General features: G+C 44.5%; 1 protein-coding gene across 2 annotated transcripts in view; it reads left to right on the forward strand.

Annotated features, from left to right (window-relative positions):
* LAMA5 (laminin subunit alpha 5) overlaps window positions 1-22,635 on the forward strand; it is a 347,753-nt gene that overhangs the window by 161,638 nt on the left and 163,480 nt on the right. For both annotated transcript variants that reach the window (XM_078778157.1, XM_078778158.1), the window contains 6 exons: window positions 1,505-1,716; window positions 3,035-3,239; window positions 6,342-6,486; window positions 10,585-10,725; window positions 12,910-13,068; window positions 14,943-15,047. In XM_078778157.1, coding sequence (XP_078634283.1) covers window positions 1,505-1,716; window positions 3,035-3,239; window positions 6,342-6,486; window positions 10,585-10,725; window positions 12,910-13,068; window positions 14,943-15,047 — 967 coding nt within the window. The remainder of the gene's footprint in view (window positions 1-1,504; window positions 1,717-3,034; window positions 3,240-6,341; window positions 6,487-10,584; window positions 10,726-12,909; window positions 13,069-14,942; window positions 15,048-22,635) is intronic.

A 22,635-nucleotide genomic window follows, 5' to 3' on the forward strand; every position in this document is an offset into this window, starting at 1 on the left:
GGTCGATAATCAACTGTTGTAGGTCTATAATCAACTGTTCTCGGTCTATAATAAACTGTTCTAGGTCTATAATCGACTGTTCTAGGTCTATAATTGACTGTTCTATGTCTATAATCTACTGTTCTAGGTCTATAATCGACTGTTCTAGGTCTATAATCGACTGTTCTATGTCTATAATCGCCTGTTTTAGGTCTATGATAAACTATTCTAGGTCTATAATCGACTGTTCTCAGTCTATAATCCACTGTTCTAGGTCTATAATCCACTGTTCTATGTCTATAGTCGACTGTTCTAGGTCTATACTAAAATGTTCTCGGTCTATAATCGACTGTTCTAGGTCTACAATTGACTGTTCTAGGTCTATAATCAACTGTTCTAGGTCACCAGCACCCACAAGCTACCAACACAACAACACCCTACCAAGTAACAAGTACCACCATAGTCGATACCAACTTCAAAGGCAACTTTTATAAACCGACGCGAAGGAAGATGACCTCCTGATTAGTCTTCGAAGGTAAATCCTTCACCGTGTCTCCGGGTCATTATTATTACGTCATCTCATCTCTAATCTGGAAGAGATGAACTTATAAAATGGGTCATGATGTCCGGATGTCTGTCCGTCCGTCCGTTAACGTTTTGCTATTTTTGCTACTCCTCCCTTATTACCTGGCTGATTGTTCTGAAAGTTGACACATGAATGCAAGACGGTAGCTCGCACAATCGCTTCGGCTTCGATTTTTCGATTTCGGATCGCGGGGTATTCCAGGGGGCTACCCTCCGAACTTCGGTTCCCTACTCGGCTCTTATTTACCAACCGATTGCTCTGAAACCCGATCGAGCCCTTCTACTTGATGGTCTGCAGGATCGCACCATCTTCGATTTTACGATTTCGGATCAGGCGGGCTTCAAGGGGATCAGGAGCCTTCCAGGGGTGTTCCCCCAAATCAGCAGAAGTTTGAACTAGAACTACGACCTTGAGAGATGGCCGTCAGCCCACCCTGGCCTATTTATTAGGGTCTTAAATGAACCAGAGTGACATGAATCACCTTTTTTAAAATTAGAATAGCTAATTGCAACAGATCTGAATAGTTGACTGAGAATGTTGCAGTTGTCACGGCCTAACATCTTCATGTACAGTTGTTCATTTTATATGATTGTAGATTTCTTTATTATTTGTTCTTCTTTCATGTGCAAGGCTGTGGTGTCGCATCATTTTGCTGAGGGTGTGACTGTGCTGCTGATGCAGTGATGCAGTGCCCTATTCTATGTTTGGGCAGAAATTTGGAGTTTGGTCGGGGTGTGGGCGATATCTCGCCCACTCTTCGCGAAGGGCACTGTGGGATCTTTGCCATCCTGCCAGTCCACAATATTTGTCATTTGCAAAGAAACAACACTATGAGATCTGTGTCGGTTTGCATGAGACTTCACCATGTGGTGGGCACAGGTCCTGTTGGAGAATGAAGGTAGGGCAGGGTTCGCCTGAAAAGGTACTGTTTACTTCCAGTCTAGATGCACTACCAGCATTCTGCAAAACTGCTGCCCGCTCCATCGCCGCGCACCACCACAATGGGGCCGTTCCATGTGGTTGCCACGAGGCTGGATCTCTAAGCCCCTCCTGCCACATCTTGAGCGGGGAGTGCAGGTGCAGAGCCAACATCATCGGGCGACAGTGTACGCGCTGCGCCACTGGATATTACGGCTTTCCTTACTGCACACGTGAGTTCTTGCCTTCCTCTTCTTTTAATGGTCATAACTTCATCAAACCTACCACAACATTTCACCTTTCACCTCATGTACCTGTCTCTTTGTCTTCCGATGGTTACTCAGCTGTATGACTGGTTCTGCATTCATTTATCCCTATATACGCATCACATTGAAATGGGTGTCCTTTGATGGCTTGTCATGTGATCATTGTTAAGGTGTTAACTACAGACGCTCCCAGTTGGTTGGTTGGAGATGTGAGATCAGCGTGATGTTTGACGATGGCAGCATCCATAGCTTTGTAATTGTGTTACGACTCCATTGGCTTTGTCTTCCGGGATAGTCTATTCATTTTATGTAAGAAGATTGTCCAAATAATGCAAGTTGGTAGAACTCCACTCTTTGTACCGATAAGTGCTCCAAATGTTTTTCGTCTTTGCCCGTAGGGCAATGACATCTAGAACAGCATTTGTCTGTCCGTCCTTCCGGTGTATGTATGTATGTATGTATGTATGTATGTATGTACGTATGTATGTATGTGTCTATGTATGCATGTCCCTTCCACTGCATTTTGTGGATTTATTTCCTTTAAAATTCGTTTTCTCTGCAACTGTTCTACAACTCTGCAACTCTGCAACAATTTTCACCATTGGTTGTTGTTGTGTTTTTGGTGCTCCTCCTCCTGTATACATTTTAAATGATAATTATGATATCATAGGTCACGTGGTATGGGCCCAATCTTGGAAAAACCGAAAAACTTTGCACCTTTATATCTCCAAAACCGCTCCAAGGAAATAATTGAGACATGGCTCATTGTAAAGTACTCCCCATGGGGAATAACAGATGTTAATGATGATGTCATAGGTGCCTTCATTATGACGTCATAAATCGACAAGTCGAGCGCTTGATCTGATCAGTATTAAATTTATTGAGCGTGATCTAAGGACAAATTGGTAGAGAAAAAAAAAATTGTGTATGTATGTATGTATGTATGCCCCTCACAAACGTCCACCAATCAGAGCTGAGGATCTGATCACATGACAAGGGGACAGCAGATCCTCCACTCAGCAAATCCAAGCCCGGTTACGCCATTGTTAGACTATCGGTGTTGTTTTTTTTCCAAACAGACTGTGATTTCATAACAGAAATAAAGTGTAAATTTTGCTTTTCACGTTGTGCAATTAAACTCCAATTACAAGTTCAACTTTACATTTTTTGTTTTGTTGATTCGTCTATTTGGAATTCCATGTCACTTTCTTTCCCCTTGCACCATCATCACATCCGGTTTAGCCAATGAGTGTAATTTTACTGATTATGTTCTGTTCATGTGTAGCTTGCAAGTGTGGCAGCCGCTTGTGTGACGAGGTGACGGGTGAATGCATCTGCCCCCCTCACACAATCACGCCGGAGTGCACCCGCTGTGAGCCGAACGCGTTTGCGTGCCATCCGCTGGTTGGCTGTCAGCGCTGCAAGTGTGAACCGCTGGGTCTTGTCGGGCCCTCGGCAGGACCTTGTGACGTAGAAACGGGCCAGTGCAGGTGAGCTCTCTGTTTGAACCTTGACCTATGCACGTTCCAAATGAATGCATTGTGATTATTATTGCGTCACAATGTATTGTGCAAATTCCCGGAAAAAAATTAAATTAAAAAAAAGAAGAAAAAAATGCTCCCAGAAACAATAACTCATTTCCGTTTCCATGGAAATGTATCGAAAATTGAACCTGATCAGTATTGATCTGATCAATACTGAAGGCAAAGTGATCAATACTGAAATACACTTGGGTCAGTAAATCGAGCATACCTCGTTGTGCGTTATGTGTTACGTTTTCGGGTCGTTTGTCCGGCTGTCCGTCCATCCGTCCGTGATTGGTTTTCGTTAACCGTCATAACTGAAGAACAGCTGAAGGGACCTAAGTCAAACTTGATACAGGTATCGATTATGATGCAAAAATATACTGATTCGATTATGGAGTCGAGAGGTCAAAGGTCGGTGGTCCCGTCCGTAAAAATTCTGTTACCGAGCTAACTTGTGAACCACTCACTGATGGAATTTGGACCAAACCTGGATAAGTATATATTATGATGCAAAGATTAACTGATTAGATTTTGGCATCAAGAGGTCAAAGGTCATTGCAATGAATATTCATTTTAAAGCATTTTTAATGAAAATGAATGATTTTGCAAATGAGCTAATTAAAAAGCTGACATTAGGGATTAAAGGGAGAAATACATAAGCTCTACTTTGGTGTACCAGGTTTGTTATTCTATCTTTAAGAATTAAACGTATGCTGATTTATTGAGTGAGGTGCAATAGATCAATTTTTGATTGATTGCCATGGAAACGGTTCAATTTGATAAAGTGCAAATGAGTTATTTTTCTTGTGACATTTGTCGTTTCCATTCAGGCGATCCTAGTGAACAATTTGATACCCATGAAAAATTGTCTGGTGGAGAGTGGGGGGGGGTGGGGGGGAGGGGTTGCTTATTGGGTCTCAATGGCCCCTGGCCTACCTAATTGCACTTGTTTTGATTTCTACTCTGTCACATAGCATTTTTACCTGCAACGTGTTGCAGGTCGACAAGACCTGTGCGTGGTTGATGTTCTTGTTATTGTTCTTGTAGTTCTTGTTGGGGGTTGATTTTTTTTTTCTTTAATGTGCAACCATTGGTTGGTCATATAAAGGAACTGATGAGCGTGAGGTTAAAGGAGCAGATGAGTGTGAAGTTAAAGGAGCAGATGAGCATGAGGTTAAAGGAGCAGATGAGCATGAGGTTCAAGGAGCAGATGAGCGTGAGGTTAAATGAGCAGATGAGCACGAGGTTAATGGAGCAGATGAGCATGAGGTTAAAGGAGAAAATGAGTGTGAGGTTAAAGGAGCAGATGAGCGTGAGGTTAAAGCAGAAAATGAGTGTGAGGTTAAAGGAGCAGATGAGCGTGAGGTTAAAGGAGCAGATGAGCGTGAGGTTAAAGGAGCAGATGAGTGTGAGGTTAAAGGAGCAGATGAGCATGAGGTTAAAGGAGCAGATGAGCGTGAGGTTAAAGGAGCAGATGAGCATGAGGTTAAAGTAGAAGATGAGCGTGGGGTTAACAGAGCAGATGAGCGTGAGGTTAACAGAGCAGATGAGCATGAGGTTAAAGGAGCAGATGAGCGTGAGGTTAAAGGAGCAGATGAGTGTGAGGTTAACAGAGCAGATGAGCATGAGGTTAAAGGAGCAGATGAGCATGAGGTTAATGGAGTAGATGAGCGTGAGGCTAATGGAGCAGATTAGTGTGAGGTTAACAGAACAGATGAGCGTGAGGTTAAAGGAGCAGATGAGTGTGAGGTTAAAGGAGCAGATGAGCATTGGGTTCAAGGAGCAGATGAGCATGAGGTAAAAGGAGCAGATGAGGATGAGGTTAAAGGAGCAGATGAGCATGAGGTTAAAGGAGCATATGAGCATGAAATTAAAGGAGCAGATGAGCGTGAGGTTAAAGGAGCAGATGAGCATGAGGTTAAAGGAGCAGATGAGCATGAGGTTAAAGGAGCAGATGAGCATGAGGTTAAAGGAGCAGATGAGCATGAGGTTAAAGGAGCAGATGAGCATGAGGTTAAAGGAGCAGATGAGCGTGAGGTTAACAGAGCAGATGAGCTTGAGGTTAAAGGAGAAGATGAGCATGAGGTTAAAGGAGCAGATGAGCATGAGGTTAAAGGAGCAGATGAGCATGAGGTTAAAGGAGCAGATGAGCGTGAGGTTAAAGGAGCAGATGAGCGTGAGGTTAAAGGAGCAGATGAGCGTGAGGTTAAAGGAGCAGATGAATGTGAGTGTAAAAGAACAGATGAGAGTGAGGTTAAAGGAGCATATGAATGTGAGTGTAAAAGAACAGATGAGCGTGAGGTTAAAGGAGCAGATGAGCCTGAGGTTAAAGGAGCAGATGAGCATGAGGTTAATGGAGCAGATGAGCATGAGGTTAATGGAGCAGATGAGCATGAGGTTAAAGGAGCAGATGAGCATGAGGTTAAAGGAGCAGATGAGCATGAGGTTAATGGAGCAGATGAGCATGAGGTTAAAGGAGCAGATGAGCATGAGGTTAAAGGAGCAGATGAGCGTGAGGTTAAAGGAGCAGATGAGCGTGAGGTTAAAGGAGCAGATGAGCGTGAGGTTAAAGGAGCAGATGAGCGTGAGGTTAAAGGAGCAGATGAGCGTGAGGTTAAAGGAGCAGATGAGTGTGAGTGTAAAGGAACAGATGAGAGTGAGGTTAAAGGAGCAGATGAGCGTGAGGTTAAAGGAGCAGGTGAGTGTGAGTGTAAAGGAACAGATGAGCGTGAGGTTAAAGGAGCAGATGAGCGTGAGGTTAAAGGAGCAGATGAGTGTGAGTGTAAAGGAACAGATGAGAGTGAGGTTAAAGGAGCAGATGAGCGTGAGAATAAATCAATCTTCCAGAACTCTCAAACTTCCTCCCCCCCCCCCCCCCCCCCCCTCCCCTGGCTATGTGAACGATGTTGATGAATCGAACTTGTTAAGGAGAAATGTGTCCTATGCACAGGGCTTCATGTTCGACATGTATTTCTTATCTCATTGCATGTGTCATGATGTTAAACAGAATTACACCTACATATACACGGCATGATGTGCATTTTGAGTTGTTCGGATCACATGCAGGTGCAAAGTGAATGTCGATGGACGGCGCTGTGATCGATGCCTTCCCGGATTCCACGGTTTCCCGAACTGCGTTCCATGCTCGTGCCATCGCCCCGGAGTGATGCAGACGTACTGTGATCCTTTCACTGGGCAGTGTCTCTGTAAGGTGCGCTCTACCACCACAATGCAGCATTGCCATTATTCCTACCGTACTTGGGACCACCAGCATGTTTCATTCGTGAGCTTCGTCTTCACTTTGTACAAGACCCTCGCTCACATGGGGAAATACTGTTGTTCGAAGTGATTCCCTAACCACAAAAGTAAACCACAATCTTCAGCAGTTGATTGCCGTTGACCATTCCCATTATCCATGTAGATGGTCTTTTTCACCATTCCCGTTATCCATGTAGATGGTCTTTTTGACCATTCCCATTATCCATGTCGATGGTCTTTCTCACCATTTCCGTTATCCATGTCGATGGTCTTTCTCACCATTTCCGTTATCCATATAGATGGTCTTTCTCACCATTCCCGTTATCCATGTAGATGGTCTTTCTCACCATTGCCGTTATCTATGTAGATGGTCTTTTTCACCATTCCCGTTATCCATGTAGATGGTCTTTTTTTACCATTCCCGTTATCCATGTGGATGGTCTTTCTCACCATTCCCGTTATCCATGTAGATGGTCTTTTTTTACCATTCCCGTTATCCATGTAGATGGTCTTTCTCACCATTCCCGTTATCCATGTAGATGGTTTTTTTCACCATTTCCGTTATCCATGTAGATGGTCTTTCTCACCATTCCCATTATCCATGTAGATGGTCTTTTTTTTACCATTCCCGTTATCCATGTAGATGGTCTTTTTCACCATTCCCGTTATCCATGTAGATGGTCTTTTTTTACCATTCCCGTTATCCATGTGGATGGTCTTTCTCACCATTCCCGTTATCCATGTAGATGGTCTTTTTTTTACCATTCCCGTTATCCATGTAGATGGTCTTTCTCACCATTCCCGTTATCCATGTAGATGGTTTTTTTCACCATTTCCGTTATCCATGTAGATGGTCTTTTTCACCATTCCCGTTATCCATGTAGATGGTCTTTTTTTACCATTCCCGTTATCCATGTGGATGGTCTTTCTCACCATTCCCGTTATCCATGTAGATGGTCTTTTTTTACCAGTCCCGTTATCCATGTAGATGGTCTTTCTCACCATTGCCGTTATCCATGTAGATGGTTTTTTTCACCATTCCCGTTATCCATGTAGATCGTCTTTCTCACCATTCCCGTTATCCATGTAGATGGTTTTTTTCACCATTTCCGTTATCCATGTAGATGGTCTTTCTCACCATTCCCATTATCCATGTAGATGGTGTTTTACACCATTTCCGTTATCCATGTAGATGGTCTTTTTCACCATTTCCGTTATCCATGTAGATGGTCTTTTTCACCATTCCCGTTATCCATGTAGATGGTCTTTTTCACCATTCCCGTTATCCATGCAGATGGTCTTTTTCACCATTCCCGTTACACCGATAACTGATAAACACTAGTACCGCGACAGTGTGCATGTCGCACGTATGCTTTATTTCACTCTCCGGGACTTTTGACAGATTTTTAGTCTCTTTCACTGCAATGTTCTGCTCAGATGAGAGACCTGCATCTATCACAAGGTTCTGTTACTTCTTCTTATCCTTGATACTGACTTTGGATTTACTGGTGTAGTAATCACAAGGTGTAGTAATCGTGTTGTTGTGTGGAATTGGTGTGGTAATCGTGTTGTTGTGTGGAGTTTGTGTAGTAATCGTGTTGTTTTGTGGAGTTGGTGTAGTGATCGTGTGCAGCAGTAGGAGTCATGTTATTATCTTTATTATTATTGACAATTATTATGACTATTACCTATGTTAGATTAGGTTATTGAAAGCATCAGACTGTGCATGACAATATAACATGTTAGATCAGCTCATTCAAAGGATCAAGACCGTACCTGACATTATAACATGTTAGATCAGGTCATTGAAAGGATCAGACCGTGCATGACATTGTAACATATCAGATCAGAACATGCATGACATTATAACATGTCAGATCAGGCCATTGAAAGGATCAGAACAGGCATGGTATTATACCGTAACATGTTAGATCAGGTCATTGAAAGGATCAGAACGTGCCTCACCATTCTAAATTCCCGATAGTAAAATTTACTTCCTTGAGGGTGTCGGGAGGGAGAGTCGGCGGGCAATATCGCAAATCACAAAACTCCTTGGAAGAACTCCACGGAAGCGGCAGGAAGGGTGGTGTTATTAACCGTTGTGAGGTATATAGACTACAGTAGATCTATGCTCAGGTGTGTTCGTTGACGTGATTAGCATAGACGTGCGGATTCCTCCAAATTTATTTCACTTTAGTGTTTAGCAGCATTAGCGACTGTCTTAAAAGGTGATCATATGTGTTTGTGGTTTATAATATTTTTACTTCTGGTCAAGACGATTACTCCAACAAAATGATAAGCTGTTTCTACACGTTATCACAGCATTTGTTCAAGGAGGAAAAAAAAAAACCCTTGGGGAGGTGGATATTATTACTATTAATATTGTTTTGTAATAACATTAATATTATACTATTATCATTGGGTTTGTTATTGGAAGCGTCCTTGGAAAAACGCCACGATAAAGCTAACTTAACATTGATATACACCTCAACACGCATCCCCATTGGCGGCAATGGCGGGGAAAACCCGCTTGGAGAAGAAAACCTCCTTGGGAAGGTGAGATATTATTAGTATTAATATTGTTTTGTAAGAACAATAATAATATGCTATTATCATTAATTTTGTTATTATAGGCGGCTTTGGAAAAACGCCACGATAAAGCTAACTTAACATGGATATACACCTCAACACCACATCCCCATTGACGTCACTGGCAGAAAAACCCACTTGGGGGAGAAAACCCCCTTGGGGAGGGGGGGGCAAATGAATGTGCTACAACCTTCATTGTGTAACCCTTAGTTTTCCTGTCAAGTTTGGTTGAGATTGGATAAGTATCGACGGAATGTATCGTGGTCAAAAAATCATCAGACAGACAGACAGACAGATGCCAAATTGCGTATTTTAGTATGATGATTGAACTTAATGGTTCTGTTCTTGCCACATGCTCACAGACGTCCCATTGCATATACTGCGGAACTCCGTTGTGTCAATTTACATTCTCAGTTACTGCAAGAGCCACTTTCCAAACGTCCCATTGGTAGTTACTCTGTGTTTTTTGGTGTACTCAGTCGAGGCTCGTGTAAGAGCTAAAAAGCCAATTAAGAGTAATTAATAAATAATTAATTAAATAGAATTAATTAAGAATAATTAATTAATTTAAGAAGATTTCTTCCAAGACAATTAAGGCTTCTATGTCACCTTTCAGACCAGAACTTTGATACCATTGGAGCAATGCTCAATCTTCACTGAAGGTACGCTCGATGTTCCAAGAGACTTGCCCACGATCCAAGAGACCTGCACAACTTTTTTTTTTCTTTACAATGTGTTCCGCCTTGACTTCAATGTTCTTCTTCCATTTGTCGTTCAATTGGTCTATGCCAGTAAAATGTAAATTTTCAGATTGCCCCATCAGCCATGGGTTGATTGCTTCCACCAGTTCCTCGTCGTCAGTTAATCGGCAGCTATACACAAGTGTCTTAGGTGGCTTAAGGGTCTTAAAGGTCTTAGTGGTCTTCAGAGCCTTGAAAGATGTTATGGTTATTTGGGGTCTTCAGTGGTCTTGGGGTTTTGAAAGTGTCTTCGGGGTCTTAAAATGGTCCGAGGTTTACAAGGGGTCTTAAAGGATATTTGGGTGCTAAAGGCTCTAGAGAGTTTTAGGGGTCTTCATGATCTTTAAGGTATTCGTGGTCTTAATGGGTCTTGGGGTTGTAAAGGGTGTTTGGATTCTAAAGGGTCTATTGGAATTAGCCCTAGATAGGTGTATCCCTGGTGGGGTACTTGTGGGGATAATGGTCAAGGCAGTCAGAAGCTTGGTGCCATTGTACATCACCTCTTATAAAGGAAATAGAGGAAGAAGAAGAATTATGTTAATGAAACCTAAAAAATGACACATCCACTTATTATTTTTACCATTTTTTTTGTTCTTCCTTTTTACGATGTTGCACGATGATCACGAAAGGAGGAGATGAACACCGCACAGAATGAGCAATACAAACATGACGGAATCTGCATCTTCATTTTCTAATCCCATTGCTGATGCCATCTCTTTTAGGAGAACGTAATGGGAAATCGCTGCGACAGGTGTCGCCCAGGTACTTTCTCACTCGAAGCTTCGAATCCAAAAGGTTGCACCAGCTGCTTCTGCTTCGGAGCAACTCGAGAGTGTCACACGTCCCTCAAACACTGGACCCAGGTGGGCACGATTTCAAGTATGCACGACGTTGTTAGGGTTAGTCCTTCTTCCTTTAAAAGCATTTCATAACATTTTAAAATGCTTCACTTTCCTTATTTCTTTATCAGCAATACCCCACGTGCTCTTCTTCTTCAGCACAATCGATTCCTCTTCCTATTATTTTTCTTCTTCTTCAAAATGATTCTTTTCCAAAACTGTCTGACAGCTTAGCCACCAACCCTCATCCCTCACCAACAGCAACATCTTTCTCCATGCCTTCAGCAAAAATTATCTCCAATCCCATGATCTTTATCTCCGGTTGTCCAATTTGGGAATTTGGAATCGGCATACCTTCACTTCATGTCTCCTCTTACCGCTTCCACCCTCAACCATCCCCTCAAATGTTCATGTGTCCCTTTCTGCATTCCTCCTCACCCCACCTTCTCAATCCTTCACCACCACCCCGCCCACTCAAAGCCTCCCACTCACTCACCCCCTCAAACCTTCTTCCTCAACCGACCCCCAACGCCTTTTCCTCACCCTGTCCCTGCCAAGCCCCCCCAAACCTGCACCCTCACAATGGCTCCTCCCCATCCATAACTAACTGTGTTGACGTCAAACATCCGAGGTCTCTGCTTCACCCTGACATATCTCTCAATTCAGGCCGCCGCTGATTAAACCAGACATCATCTGGTTAGCTGAATCCTTTCCACCACATGTCGTCCGTGACTCCTTGGTGTCTCTCCTCAGCTATTGTCTCCTCTGATTTGATAGGCCTGAACCCACTCTGGCTGGTGCACTTTATATCAATAACTCAATTTCTCACTGCCCTTGTACTGATCTTACACTTCCCAAACCCCAGGAGTACCTCTGGCTGCGACTTCCCCTAGGCACCCTCCTCATGTTCATCTGTTAACCTCTTTATTCATCCCACCTCATCTTCAATTATCCTACCCTTCTTCAATCATTCAAACTCCTGGTTCTCACTGTCAGCAATGACCTTTCTTGGGCAAACCACATTTCAACGTTGGCCTTTTTTTTGTGTACAAGATTGAGGCTCGTGTAAGAGCTAACATGAATCACATACAAACAAACTGACACAAAAAAACATATGATCAAGGGAGTGGGAGACGAGATGTGGAGAGAGAGGGAAGCACACAAGTACAACAGGAGAGAACAGGGACATCGGGAGATCTGTGGGAGGGAGAGGGCTTGGGGGGAGGAGGCATGGGAAAGGGGGAGGTGGGGTGGGAAGGTATAAAACACATGGACACTGCGAGGACTTCCAGGAAAGAAGTCGGTATTTCAAAAAAGTGGATCTGGGGTGAATTAACGGGGGTAGAAAAGATCAAGGTTTTGGATGGGGGAAGATAAGAGATGGTGGTGAACAGCTGTTTTAAATACCTGGCGGGAGGAGTGGGATTGAAGAGAGTGAGGGAGTTTGTTCCAGAGGTGGGAGAAAAGAGGAATGAAAGAGTGAAGGTGAGCAGAGAGTCTTGATTTTGGCAGTTTCACCACAAGAGGGTTGCTGGCAGATCTTGTGCATCCTGCAGGAATATTTGGGGGGGCAGAGCACAGAGAGCGGGGGGAGAAAGGCCGGAGAGAAGTCGGTAGAAGACAGAAAGACCACCAACCTGCCTGCGGTGGGTGAGTGAAAGGCCCTCGGAGTTAGCTTCATCGCGGGAGCCATTTGCCGATTTGCCGAATGGGCATCCTCTGTCGGTCAAAGTCCTTCCTTGGCACTCCTGTACTCATGTCTACTTAGAAGGCCTTCATCCACTGCTTGATGGAGTACTGCGTTCCCCTCTCGGCTGGCTTCCTTGCCTAATGCCTTGCTCAGCTTGACACCGTGGAAACCAAGGCCTTTACGATTATTGGAATCTCCCGCGATGAAGCTGAATCTATGGGCCTATCACTTTCCCATTGCAGACAGGTCGGTGGTCTCTCTGTCTTCCACCTCCTTTCTTGACTTACTTCCTCTGCTCTTTCCGTGCGTTGTACCCCCCGAGGTGTCTGCAGGGCTCATACGAGATAATTATGATGACGTTATTCTCCTCTCTAGCCACGGGTTAAATGTGGTGAGGTTACTCTCCCCTCCGGATATGATTTAATAATTACAATAATTTATTTCCTCGTTTAATGTGCATAATAATTTATACTGATCACTAACTTCGCATGTCATTGTCACATGTTTTTGCGTCGCAGCTGGAGGACTTACAAGGCTGGACTCTCACTGGTTCTGACCTCAATAGCTTTTCCATTCGCTCAGACCCAAGTCTCAGCATGGTGCAAGCCCAGGCTCCTTCAGCCTTTCTTGGTCCTGACCTCTACTGGACAGCACCGCCGACCTACCTTGGGGACCGGGTGAGTCATCCAAAGAATTCATTTATCCATTTATTTGTTTTAGCCACAGGTCGATGTCGGAAAGGAACAGGATTTTTCTTCTTGGCAATTAATTGTTTTGATAAATTATTTGATTTAATTTACAAACTTGAATTTGCTGATATTTATCATGGTTTGTATGATAAATAGCGTGCACAGCTGATAAAAGAGCACGCACAGCTGTAAGGACGAAGGACTGGAACAGTGGTGAGTTTGAGGTGAAAGTGGGAGTGCATCAAGGGTCGGTACTAAGGCCACTATTTGTAGCTGTGATGGAGGTGCTGGCTCAGGACGTAAAGGAGGGTCTACCGTGGGAGTTGTTGTATGCAGATGATCTGGTGTTGATTGCAGAAAGTATGGATGGACTGAAGGAGAAGATGAACAAGTGGAAGGAATGTATGGAGACAAAAGGTCTGAAGGTGAATATCGGAAAAACGAAGGTGTTGGCAAGTGGTAAAGCATGTGGTGAGGTGGAAAGAACTGGGAAGTGGCCGTGTGCTGTGTGCAGGAAGGGTGTCGGAGTGAATTCCATTCAATGTACAATGTGCGCTGAGTGGGTTCATCAAAAATGTAGTGGTTTGAGAGGATCATTAACCAGTATGGCAGCTACATTCAAGTGTAAGGTGTGCACAGAGGGAGCTGCAGATGGAGGAAATGTTGAGTTGGATCTTGGAGACGGCATGAAGCTGGAAGGTGTGAAAACATATGGTTACCTTGGAGACATGCTGAATGGAGAAGGTGGATCAGACTCGGCAACGGTTGCTCGAGTGGAGTGAGGTGTGCATGGAAGAAGTTTCGGGAACTGAGTGGCGTGCTGACGAGGAGGGGAGTGTCATTGAAGCTGAAAGGAAAGGTGTATGCTGCATGTGTGAGAAGTGTTATGATTTATGGGAGTGAGACATGGGTAATGAACGTAGAGCAGCAACGAAGGCTGGAAAGGGTGGAAATGCGAATGGTTCGGTGGATGTGTGGAGTATCGTTGAGAGAGAGGAAGACAAATGATGAATTGCGAAAGATGATGGGAATAGAGCCTGTGATGGATGCTGTGAAGAGAAACAGGTTGAGATGGTTTGGTCATGTGTTGAGGAAGGATGAAAGTGACTGGTTGAAAAGAATGATGGGAATGAATGTAGAAGGAAGTAGAGGACGGGGAAGACAGAGAAAGGCTTGGCTAAAGATGGTCGAAGAAGAAATGCGGGCAAGGGGGTTATCAAGGGGAGATGCAGAAAATAGGGCAAAATGGAGAACATTGCCATGGGGACCGCAAGGCTAACCCCCGCTCTTGCAGGGAAAATGGCCTTAAAATGCCTGTTGTTGTTGTTTGTTGTATCATGGTTTGTATGTTGTTGTTGTTTTTTTTACAATTTTTTGGTATACATCGTCGAAGCTCGTGGAAGAGCTAGCACTAGTACACTGAACGGATCAGGATGCAACAGGAGAAAAGGAACAGCAGGGAGAGGGGGGAAACACCAACAGCAGAGTCGAAGGCCAAGACAGAGGGAGGCGGACAAACAATAGGCATGCAGAGAGGAATTGGGGGGGGGGGGGTGGATGGGTGTAGTGAGGAATTGCGGGTCAGGGGGCAGGAGAGGATGCACGGGGTGTACAAGATGAATACCGAAGGGAACCCATAGGAGGGAAAACTGGATTGAGATGTTTTTTCACGATACAGAAGGGCTATACTGTTGTGCTACCCCCATTCCTTCTGCCGTTCATTTTGTTCTGTTTCATCCTGATCCGTTCCATGTTCTCGCTCCTCCATAAGCGTCGACTTTGTATAAAATAAAAATGCATCGAATTTATTTAATTTATTGAGTTGTATAGACAAGGAAGCCGAAGCTTCGCTGTTGTTCCAGGTTCTTTCGTATGGAGGAGTTCTGAAGTATCGAGTTCGAGCCGATGTTGCTCCCGATGTGAACGTGGTGCTGAGTCAACAGAAGCAGCCCGACGTCATCCTATCGGTATGGAAGCCGTCACAAGTAGCGTGTTGTCCCTTGTGCAGTCTGGAACATCCAACCCACTTTGGCACTTGCATTTGGAATGGAGGAATGTTTATTGTGACCTCGTGTGCGTGCGTGTGTGTTTGTGTGCGTGCTTCTTTGAATATATTACATTCTCAAGCATTGCAAGATTGTCACTTTCTTACCCCTCCAGTTAGCCTTACTCCTAATTTTTCCTTGTTTATGTTTTGAGGTGATATCACACTTTCTCATCTGGCATAATGATGAGTGATGACATCTCCGATTCATTTTTCAGTGGTATGCTCAGTGGGAGGGCATGAGCCCTAAAACCAATCAGTATAGGGTTAATCAGCATTATTAATTCCATTGTGCCAACCCCCACCCACAACCCATCACTCCCTCTACTAGTGGGCACCCTTACAATCTGGGCAGGAATACCCTTCTCGTCCCACCTTCAGTCCCACTGGATGGGAATACCCTTCCTGGCTCACCTTTGGTCCCTCTGGGCAGGAGTACCCTTCTCGACCCGCAATTGGTCACTCCGGGCGGGAATGCGCTTATTGGCCCACCTTCAGTCCCACTGTGTGGGAGTATCCTTTTCAGCCCACATTCAGTCTGTCTAGGCGGGAGTACCCTTCTCGACCCACATTCGGTCCCTCTAGGCGGGAGTACCCTTCTCGGCCCACATTCAGTCCCTCTGGGCAGGAGTACCCTTCTCGACCCACTTTCGGTCCTTCTAGGCGGGAGTACCCTTCTCGACCCACATTCGGTCCCTCTAGGCGGGAGTACCCTTCTCGGCTCACATTCAGTCCCTCTAGGCGGGAGTACCCTTCTCGGCTCACATTCAGTCCCTCTGGGCGGGAGTACCCTTCTCGACCCACATTCGGTCCTTCTAGGCGGGAGTACCCTTCTCGACCCACATTCATTCCCTCTGGGCAGGAGTACCCTTCTCGACCCACATTCGGTCACTCCGGGCGGAACACACTTCTTGGCCCATCTTCGGTCCCACTGGGTGGGAGTATCCTTATCGGCCCACATTCGGTCACTCTGGGTGGGAGTAACCTTGGCCCACATTCTGTCCCTCTGGGCGGGGGCACCCTTCTCGACCCACCTTCGGTCCCTCCGGGCTGGGGTATCCTTATCGGCCCACCTTCGGTCCCTCTGGGTGGGGGGTACCCTTCTTGGCCCACCTTTGGTCCCTCCGGGTGGGAGTACCCTTCTTGGCTCACCTGCGGTCCCACTGAGCAGGAGTACCCTTCTCGGGCCACCTATGGTATGCAATGTGCTCCGGCACATTCTTGGAATTGCACTTTGTAATGTTTGTCATTCTTGAAAGAAATTTTATTGATCACAACATATCATACTCCATATCACAAGATAAAGGGAGGGAGACAATTTGTAATACCGGCTCCCACCAAAGTTAGCGATATTTCCGCGACATGACGAAAATTATACACATGTCAATTTTGGAGTTTTGATGACATCCATGTTTCCTCCGTTGCAGTAATATTTTCATACAACCTCCATGTTGAACGTTCTTTCTGTAAAATTTCATGTTTTCTTTGACGTTTCACACAATGTTGGGTGTCAGTCATGTTTGTTCCACTTGCTCCTTCTCTTGATTCTCTTCATTTGCAGATAAACATGATATTAACAGAGGAGATGGGCATGATATGAACAGATCGGATAAGATGATGTTAACAGAGCAGATAAGATGATGTTAACAGAGCAGATAAGATGTTAACAGAGCAGATAGGATGATGTTAACAGAGCAGATAGGATGATGTTAACAGAGCAGATAGACATGTTAACAGAGCAGAGAGTATGTTGACTGAGTAGATAAACGTGATGTTAACAGAGCAGATAAACATGATGTTAATGGAGCAGAGAGTATGTTATCAGAGTGGATAAATGTGATGTTAATGGAGCAGATAGGATGATGTTGACAGAGCAGGAAACATGATGTTAACAGAGCAGATAAGATGATGTTGACAGAGCAGGAAACATGTTAACAGAGCAGAGATTATGTTAACAAAGTGGATAAACATGATGTTAACAGAGCAGAGAGTATGTTAACAGAGTGGATAAATGTGATGTTAACAGAGCATAGAGTATGTTAACAGAGTGGATAAATGTGATGTTAATGGAGCAGATAGGATGATGTTAACAGAGCAGATAGACATGTTAACAGAGCAGATAGACATGTTAACAGAGCAGAGAGTATGTTGACTGAGTAGATAAACGTGATGTTAACAAAGTGGATAAACATGATGTAAACAGAGCAGAGAGTATGTTAACAGAGTGGATAAATGTGATGTTAACAGAGCATAGAGTATGTTAACAGAGTGGATAAATGTGATGTTAATGGAGCAGATAGGATGATGTTGACAGAGCAGTTAAACATGATGTAAACAGAGTGGAGAGTATGTTAACAAAGTGGATAAACATGATGTTAACAGAGTAAAGAGTATGTTGACTGATTGGATAAACATGATGTTAACAGATCAGATCGACATTATGTTGACAGAGCAGATTAAAATGATGTTGACAGAGCAGATAAGATGATAACAGAGTGGATAAACGTGATGTTAACAAAGCAGATAACGAGATAGGTTTGCTTCCCCTTCCCCAGATAAACACGACACAGTATATTGTTTTAAACTGGAATTAGGTCAGTACCCAGAAGTATTGGGGATAGAGGGGTACATGAACATTGGTAGGACTGCTTGGTAGCTGGGTCTGGAGGGATGATTGTGTAAATGTGACGTCCGTGATAGGGTCTTGCCCAAAATTGTGTGTTATGTGTGTTTCATCAATCCTGACGACCTCCTTTATCTTCTAGCTAACTCATCATCTACTTTTGAGAAATATCTTCACTTGTGATACCAAGGCCCAGGTTTTGTGGTACTGGGTCTTGCACATCGGTAGGAGCGTTGCTAAGCATGTGAAGCCACGTCTGCTTGTCGCTCCTCTCAAGATGATTATGTGCAGGTGCAACTCCCCGATACAGGCTATGCCGGGGAAGCGAGGATGAAAAATCCCAGAGCACATCCTTTCTCATCCATCCCACAGGAAGCACATGTTTCTTTAACATTTCCAAAGCGATTTTCAAAAATGCCACGGCTTCCATTTTCAACAGATGTGTTATTGGCAGGTGTGGAGGGACATTCATTGGACAAAAGTGTGTGTGTGTGTATGTGTATATATATATATATATATATATATATATATATATATATATATATGGGAGCGTACGCTGGATCAGCACTTCGCTGCATCCTTGGACGACTCCTCAGCACCATCCCGACACACACCACTGGGTGTGCTATGGAATGAGGTGTGTTTATGGCGGTTGGTGTGCAGATCCTGCCACCAACGTCCTTTAGAGAGGACCCAGTACCTGGTACTCATTTCGCTGACCTCGGAAGGATGACGGGCTGAGTCAACCCCACCTGGTATTAATTCAACAGCTGAACCGGATTCAAACTCAGGACCTTAGGTTCCCAAGCCCGCTGCCCTAACCATTAGGCCAACACCAGGTATACAAAAGTGTACAGTCTCCCATAATTTGGATAGATGAGAAGTTGGGATTGATTTCCCATAATTAGGATGGATTTCCCATAATTGGGATGGATGAGAAGTTGGGATGGATTTCCCAAAATTTGATCTCACGTTTTGTGAACCCTTGAGGCGCGAGTGAACACTTGAGCCGTGTGTTGCTTCGTGTTCCCGGAACGTTGAACATGGATGGTTTTGTGACCATTCTCCCTGCAGTTCCTCTGATCCCGTCCTGCAGCTGCAAGCCCACGAGGGACCATTTATCTGGAATTCCTTGAGAATGTCATGCCCAAGGTCCCTCCCATTCCCCCACTACTTGCGCTCGACATGGAAATCTGAGATTAGCCCGATAAGGGATTTCTGCTCCTGCATTTCTTGGAATAACAGCTGTTGTTCCTATGTAAGTGTGTTCCACCAGAGAGTTTTGATTCAAAATGGCCACTGCCTTGACAACTTCATTCTGCTTTCCTTATATTTCAAATGGGGTGTGAAGGAGTGAGTACACAAAAATAATTCTTTGGTGTGATTGGTTTGGCCTATTCATAAACAACAGCTTACACAAAATGTAAAAACATAAATGGTGTTAGTCTCGGGTGAAGATACTCCACTGGCGGCAGTGGGTTCGAATCCGGTGGCAGGCGCCACGATTACTGATTGGGATTCCGAGCAAACTAGAAATTGAGTTGTCTCGGGAGAAGTTCCTTGTCACTATTGGAGTCACAGTGAACACTCAGCTGGCCCCTGAATGAGTTCAGGAAGGGTATCTGGTCACCATGTCGGTGTGCCACCAGACTACAATCGACACCGTGTGGTTGACTCTTGTTGCCCTCAGGGCAAATTGGGATGGACTTCAACTGTTTGAGTGCAGAATTTTTCCAGTGTGTGAAACGAAAATCTGGTTCGAATCCAGTCACTGAAGACCACATGCCGAAAAATAGGAACAATTCAGGTTGTTGAAAAATTGACGCGGGCCACGATCGTGGCCAATAGTACGCTCCCCATGACCATGGCCAACAGCACATTCCCGTGAGGCCACGATCATGGCAAGCAGCACGTAAACAGTTAATAAGCTACCTCAGTAAAAACGGCGTCGGCCAAAATCCCCAAAAGGTAAAGATGCAAGAATTGCAGGAAAATGGACAAAATAGTGATTGGGAATTTTGTACAAAGAGCTGCCGATCGGTCCAAATCCATCAGGTAAAGCTCGTACACTTAGCCAAGGGTAATATGAATACAAGTTGGGTCATCTGGTCACGCCAGTCACTAATTGGGCATTCGTCGTCGTGCAATTTCCTTCCTCGGCACACCTGAACTCCTATCCACCTACAAGGCTTTCATCCACAGCTGGATGGAGTGCTGCTCTCCCCTTAGGGCTCACTCACCTGCCTCACACCTTGCTCATGTTGATGCCGTGGAACCCAAAGCTTTCAGGATTAATAGGATCTCCTGTGATGAAGCGGAGTCTGTGTGCCATCATCCAAAACGATGATAGTTTCTACCCATGTCAACCCATCCTCCCCCCCCCCCCACCCCCCCAATCTCTACCCCAAGCGCACCTGCTTCCAAATTGTCAGTTTTTCCTTCCTGGGAGTTTGCTTACTGCATCCATCTTGTCCACCCCTCATTCCTTCCCACACACATTTTGTCCAAGTCTCCCTCTTTTTTATTTTTCATCTCTGCTGTTGATCTCCCCCTCCCTCTCCACACTGGTGCTTTTGTTCTGTTGTGTCCTGATCCGTTCTGTTGGAATTCTTCCATGAGCGTTGACTGTTTTACAATAAACCCAGGAGTGGAACCTGGCATTGATGGGCCAATTGGCCTCATCCCTTTGTTTAAGGTCCCATAGGACCGTGCGACTACTTACACTCGGTGTAGTCCCGTACTGAGACTGTGGAACCTTTGTATATTAATTTTAATTTTCATTCTGCTTACGGAATATATATATATGTGTGTGTGTGTGTATATATATATATACACACACACATACACACACACGAGGGGCAGTCAATAATTAGCCTTAAAATATTTTTCACAACTTGTTTATTGCAGGTACGCATGTAACAACTTATTTTTCAACATAATCTCCATTGTGTTCAATGCATTTTTTCCAGCGCTTTGCTAAGGCCTGGATTCCTCTAGAAAAAAAATATATTTTTGCTGCTTCTGTAGCCATTCGTGCACCGCCTCTTGGACCTCTTCGTCAGATCGGAAAGTGGTTCCACCAAGTGCCTCTTTAAGTGGCCCAAAGATGTGGTAATCCGAAGGGGCGAGGTCTGGCGAGTAGGGTGGATGAGGAAGACACTCAAAATGCAGGTCCTCGATTGTTGCAGCTGTAGCGCGTGCAGTATGGTGCCGAGCAATGTCATGCTGCAGAAAAACATCGGCAGTGAGTACTCCACGACGTTTTGATCTGATTGCTGGTTTCAGGTGATTTTTAAGGAGGTCGCAGTGTGATGCACTGGTGACTGTGGTCCCTTTGGGCATGTAATGTTCTACAAGTGGGCCTCTGCTATCCCAGAAGAGCGGCAGCATCACTTTTCCAGTGGACCGCTGTGTGCGGAATTTTTTGGGCTCCGGTGAAGTTGAATGGCGCCACTCTTTGCTTGCCCTCTTCGTTTTTGGCTGAAAGTAGTGGACCCAGTTTTCATCCCCAGTCACTATGCGCTGGAAGAAAGCGTAGCCTTCTGTTTCGTAACGTTGCAGAAGTTCTTCACATGCGTCCACTCGCCGTTCTTTCAGTTCGATGTGAGTTGTCTAGGCCACCCACCTTGCAGACACTTTGCGGGACCCCATTATGTTGTGAATGATATGGTGTGCTGAACCTTGGCTGATGTTCAATTCGGAGACTACTTCATCCAGCGTAATGCGACAGTTTTCCCTTCGTACGCGCTCAACTCCTGCAGCCATTTCTGGTGTGTCGGCTGTGTGAGGCCGGCCCGAGCGAGCAGCATCTTCCACACTGGACACTCCACTTTTAAACTTCCTGTCCAGTCATACACCTGCTGCAGCGATAAACATGCTTCACCATATTGCATCTTCATTCTGCGATGTATTTAACTGGGATTCACACTCTCACTTCCCAAGAAACGGATGACAGAACGTTGCTCCTCCCTGGTGCATGCTTCTAAGGGAGCCGCCATCTTAGAACTGCTTGACTGATGTCATACGCTCAATTTTGCCAGATCTAAAACAGGTAAAACATGACTCTTACCCATAGATATAACATGTGTCGTCTACAACTACACACATTACATTCTCGAATTTATATCGCCATTTAAAGGTTACCTTTTGACTGGCCCTCATGTGTATATGTAATTGGTTTGATTCCCGACAAATAATTCACCTTTGAACATGACGTGGGAATGCCCGCACCGAAGTAAAGCTCCTCTCCTCTCCCCTTCATTTGGCCAGAGTGTCGTTATTTCTTTTTTTTTCATTTGATTAAATCAAAGAAAAGGCTTCACAGAGATACAACTTACTCAAATATGTATATACACATCCAGATGTTAGTACATTTGGAGATTTAGACAAAGGTAATATTGATATGTTGGTACATTTAGACAAATGTAAAATTAATACGTTAGTACGTTTAGACAAAAGTAACATTAATTTGTGAGTACATCTATCTATAATTCCAGTAATCTCTGTGTGTATGTATGTATGTATGTATGTATGTATGTATGTATGTATGTATGTATGTCTGTGACCGCTGTTTCTCGACAACCACAGGTCCGATATACTTGAAACATGCCAGGTATATTGCTGGGGACCCGAGGATGTGCCTTTTCAAGGTTTCATATTAATCGGACAAGTAGTTACCGAGCTATGTCCAAAAAACGATTCAACCAATCAGAGAGCAGCGAGCTATCACGTGTGCCGAACGTGGCGAACAGACTCTGCCTCGGACGGCACATTTGAGAGCGTATTCATTTATTTCACGTTGGCAAACTATGTTGCCGTTAAACTATGTTTTAAAACTAATTACGTGCACGCTATGGCGATTTCTTTACCAAACTCCGCAAGCCGTTCG

The sequence above is a fragment of the Myxine glutinosa genome, chromosome 5 (assembly GCF_964187855.1).
Source record: "Myxine glutinosa chromosome 5, kmMyxGlut1.1, whole genome shotgun sequence".
Taxonomy (NCBI): Eukaryota; Metazoa; Chordata; class Myxini; order Myxiniformes; family Myxinidae; genus Myxine; species Myxine glutinosa.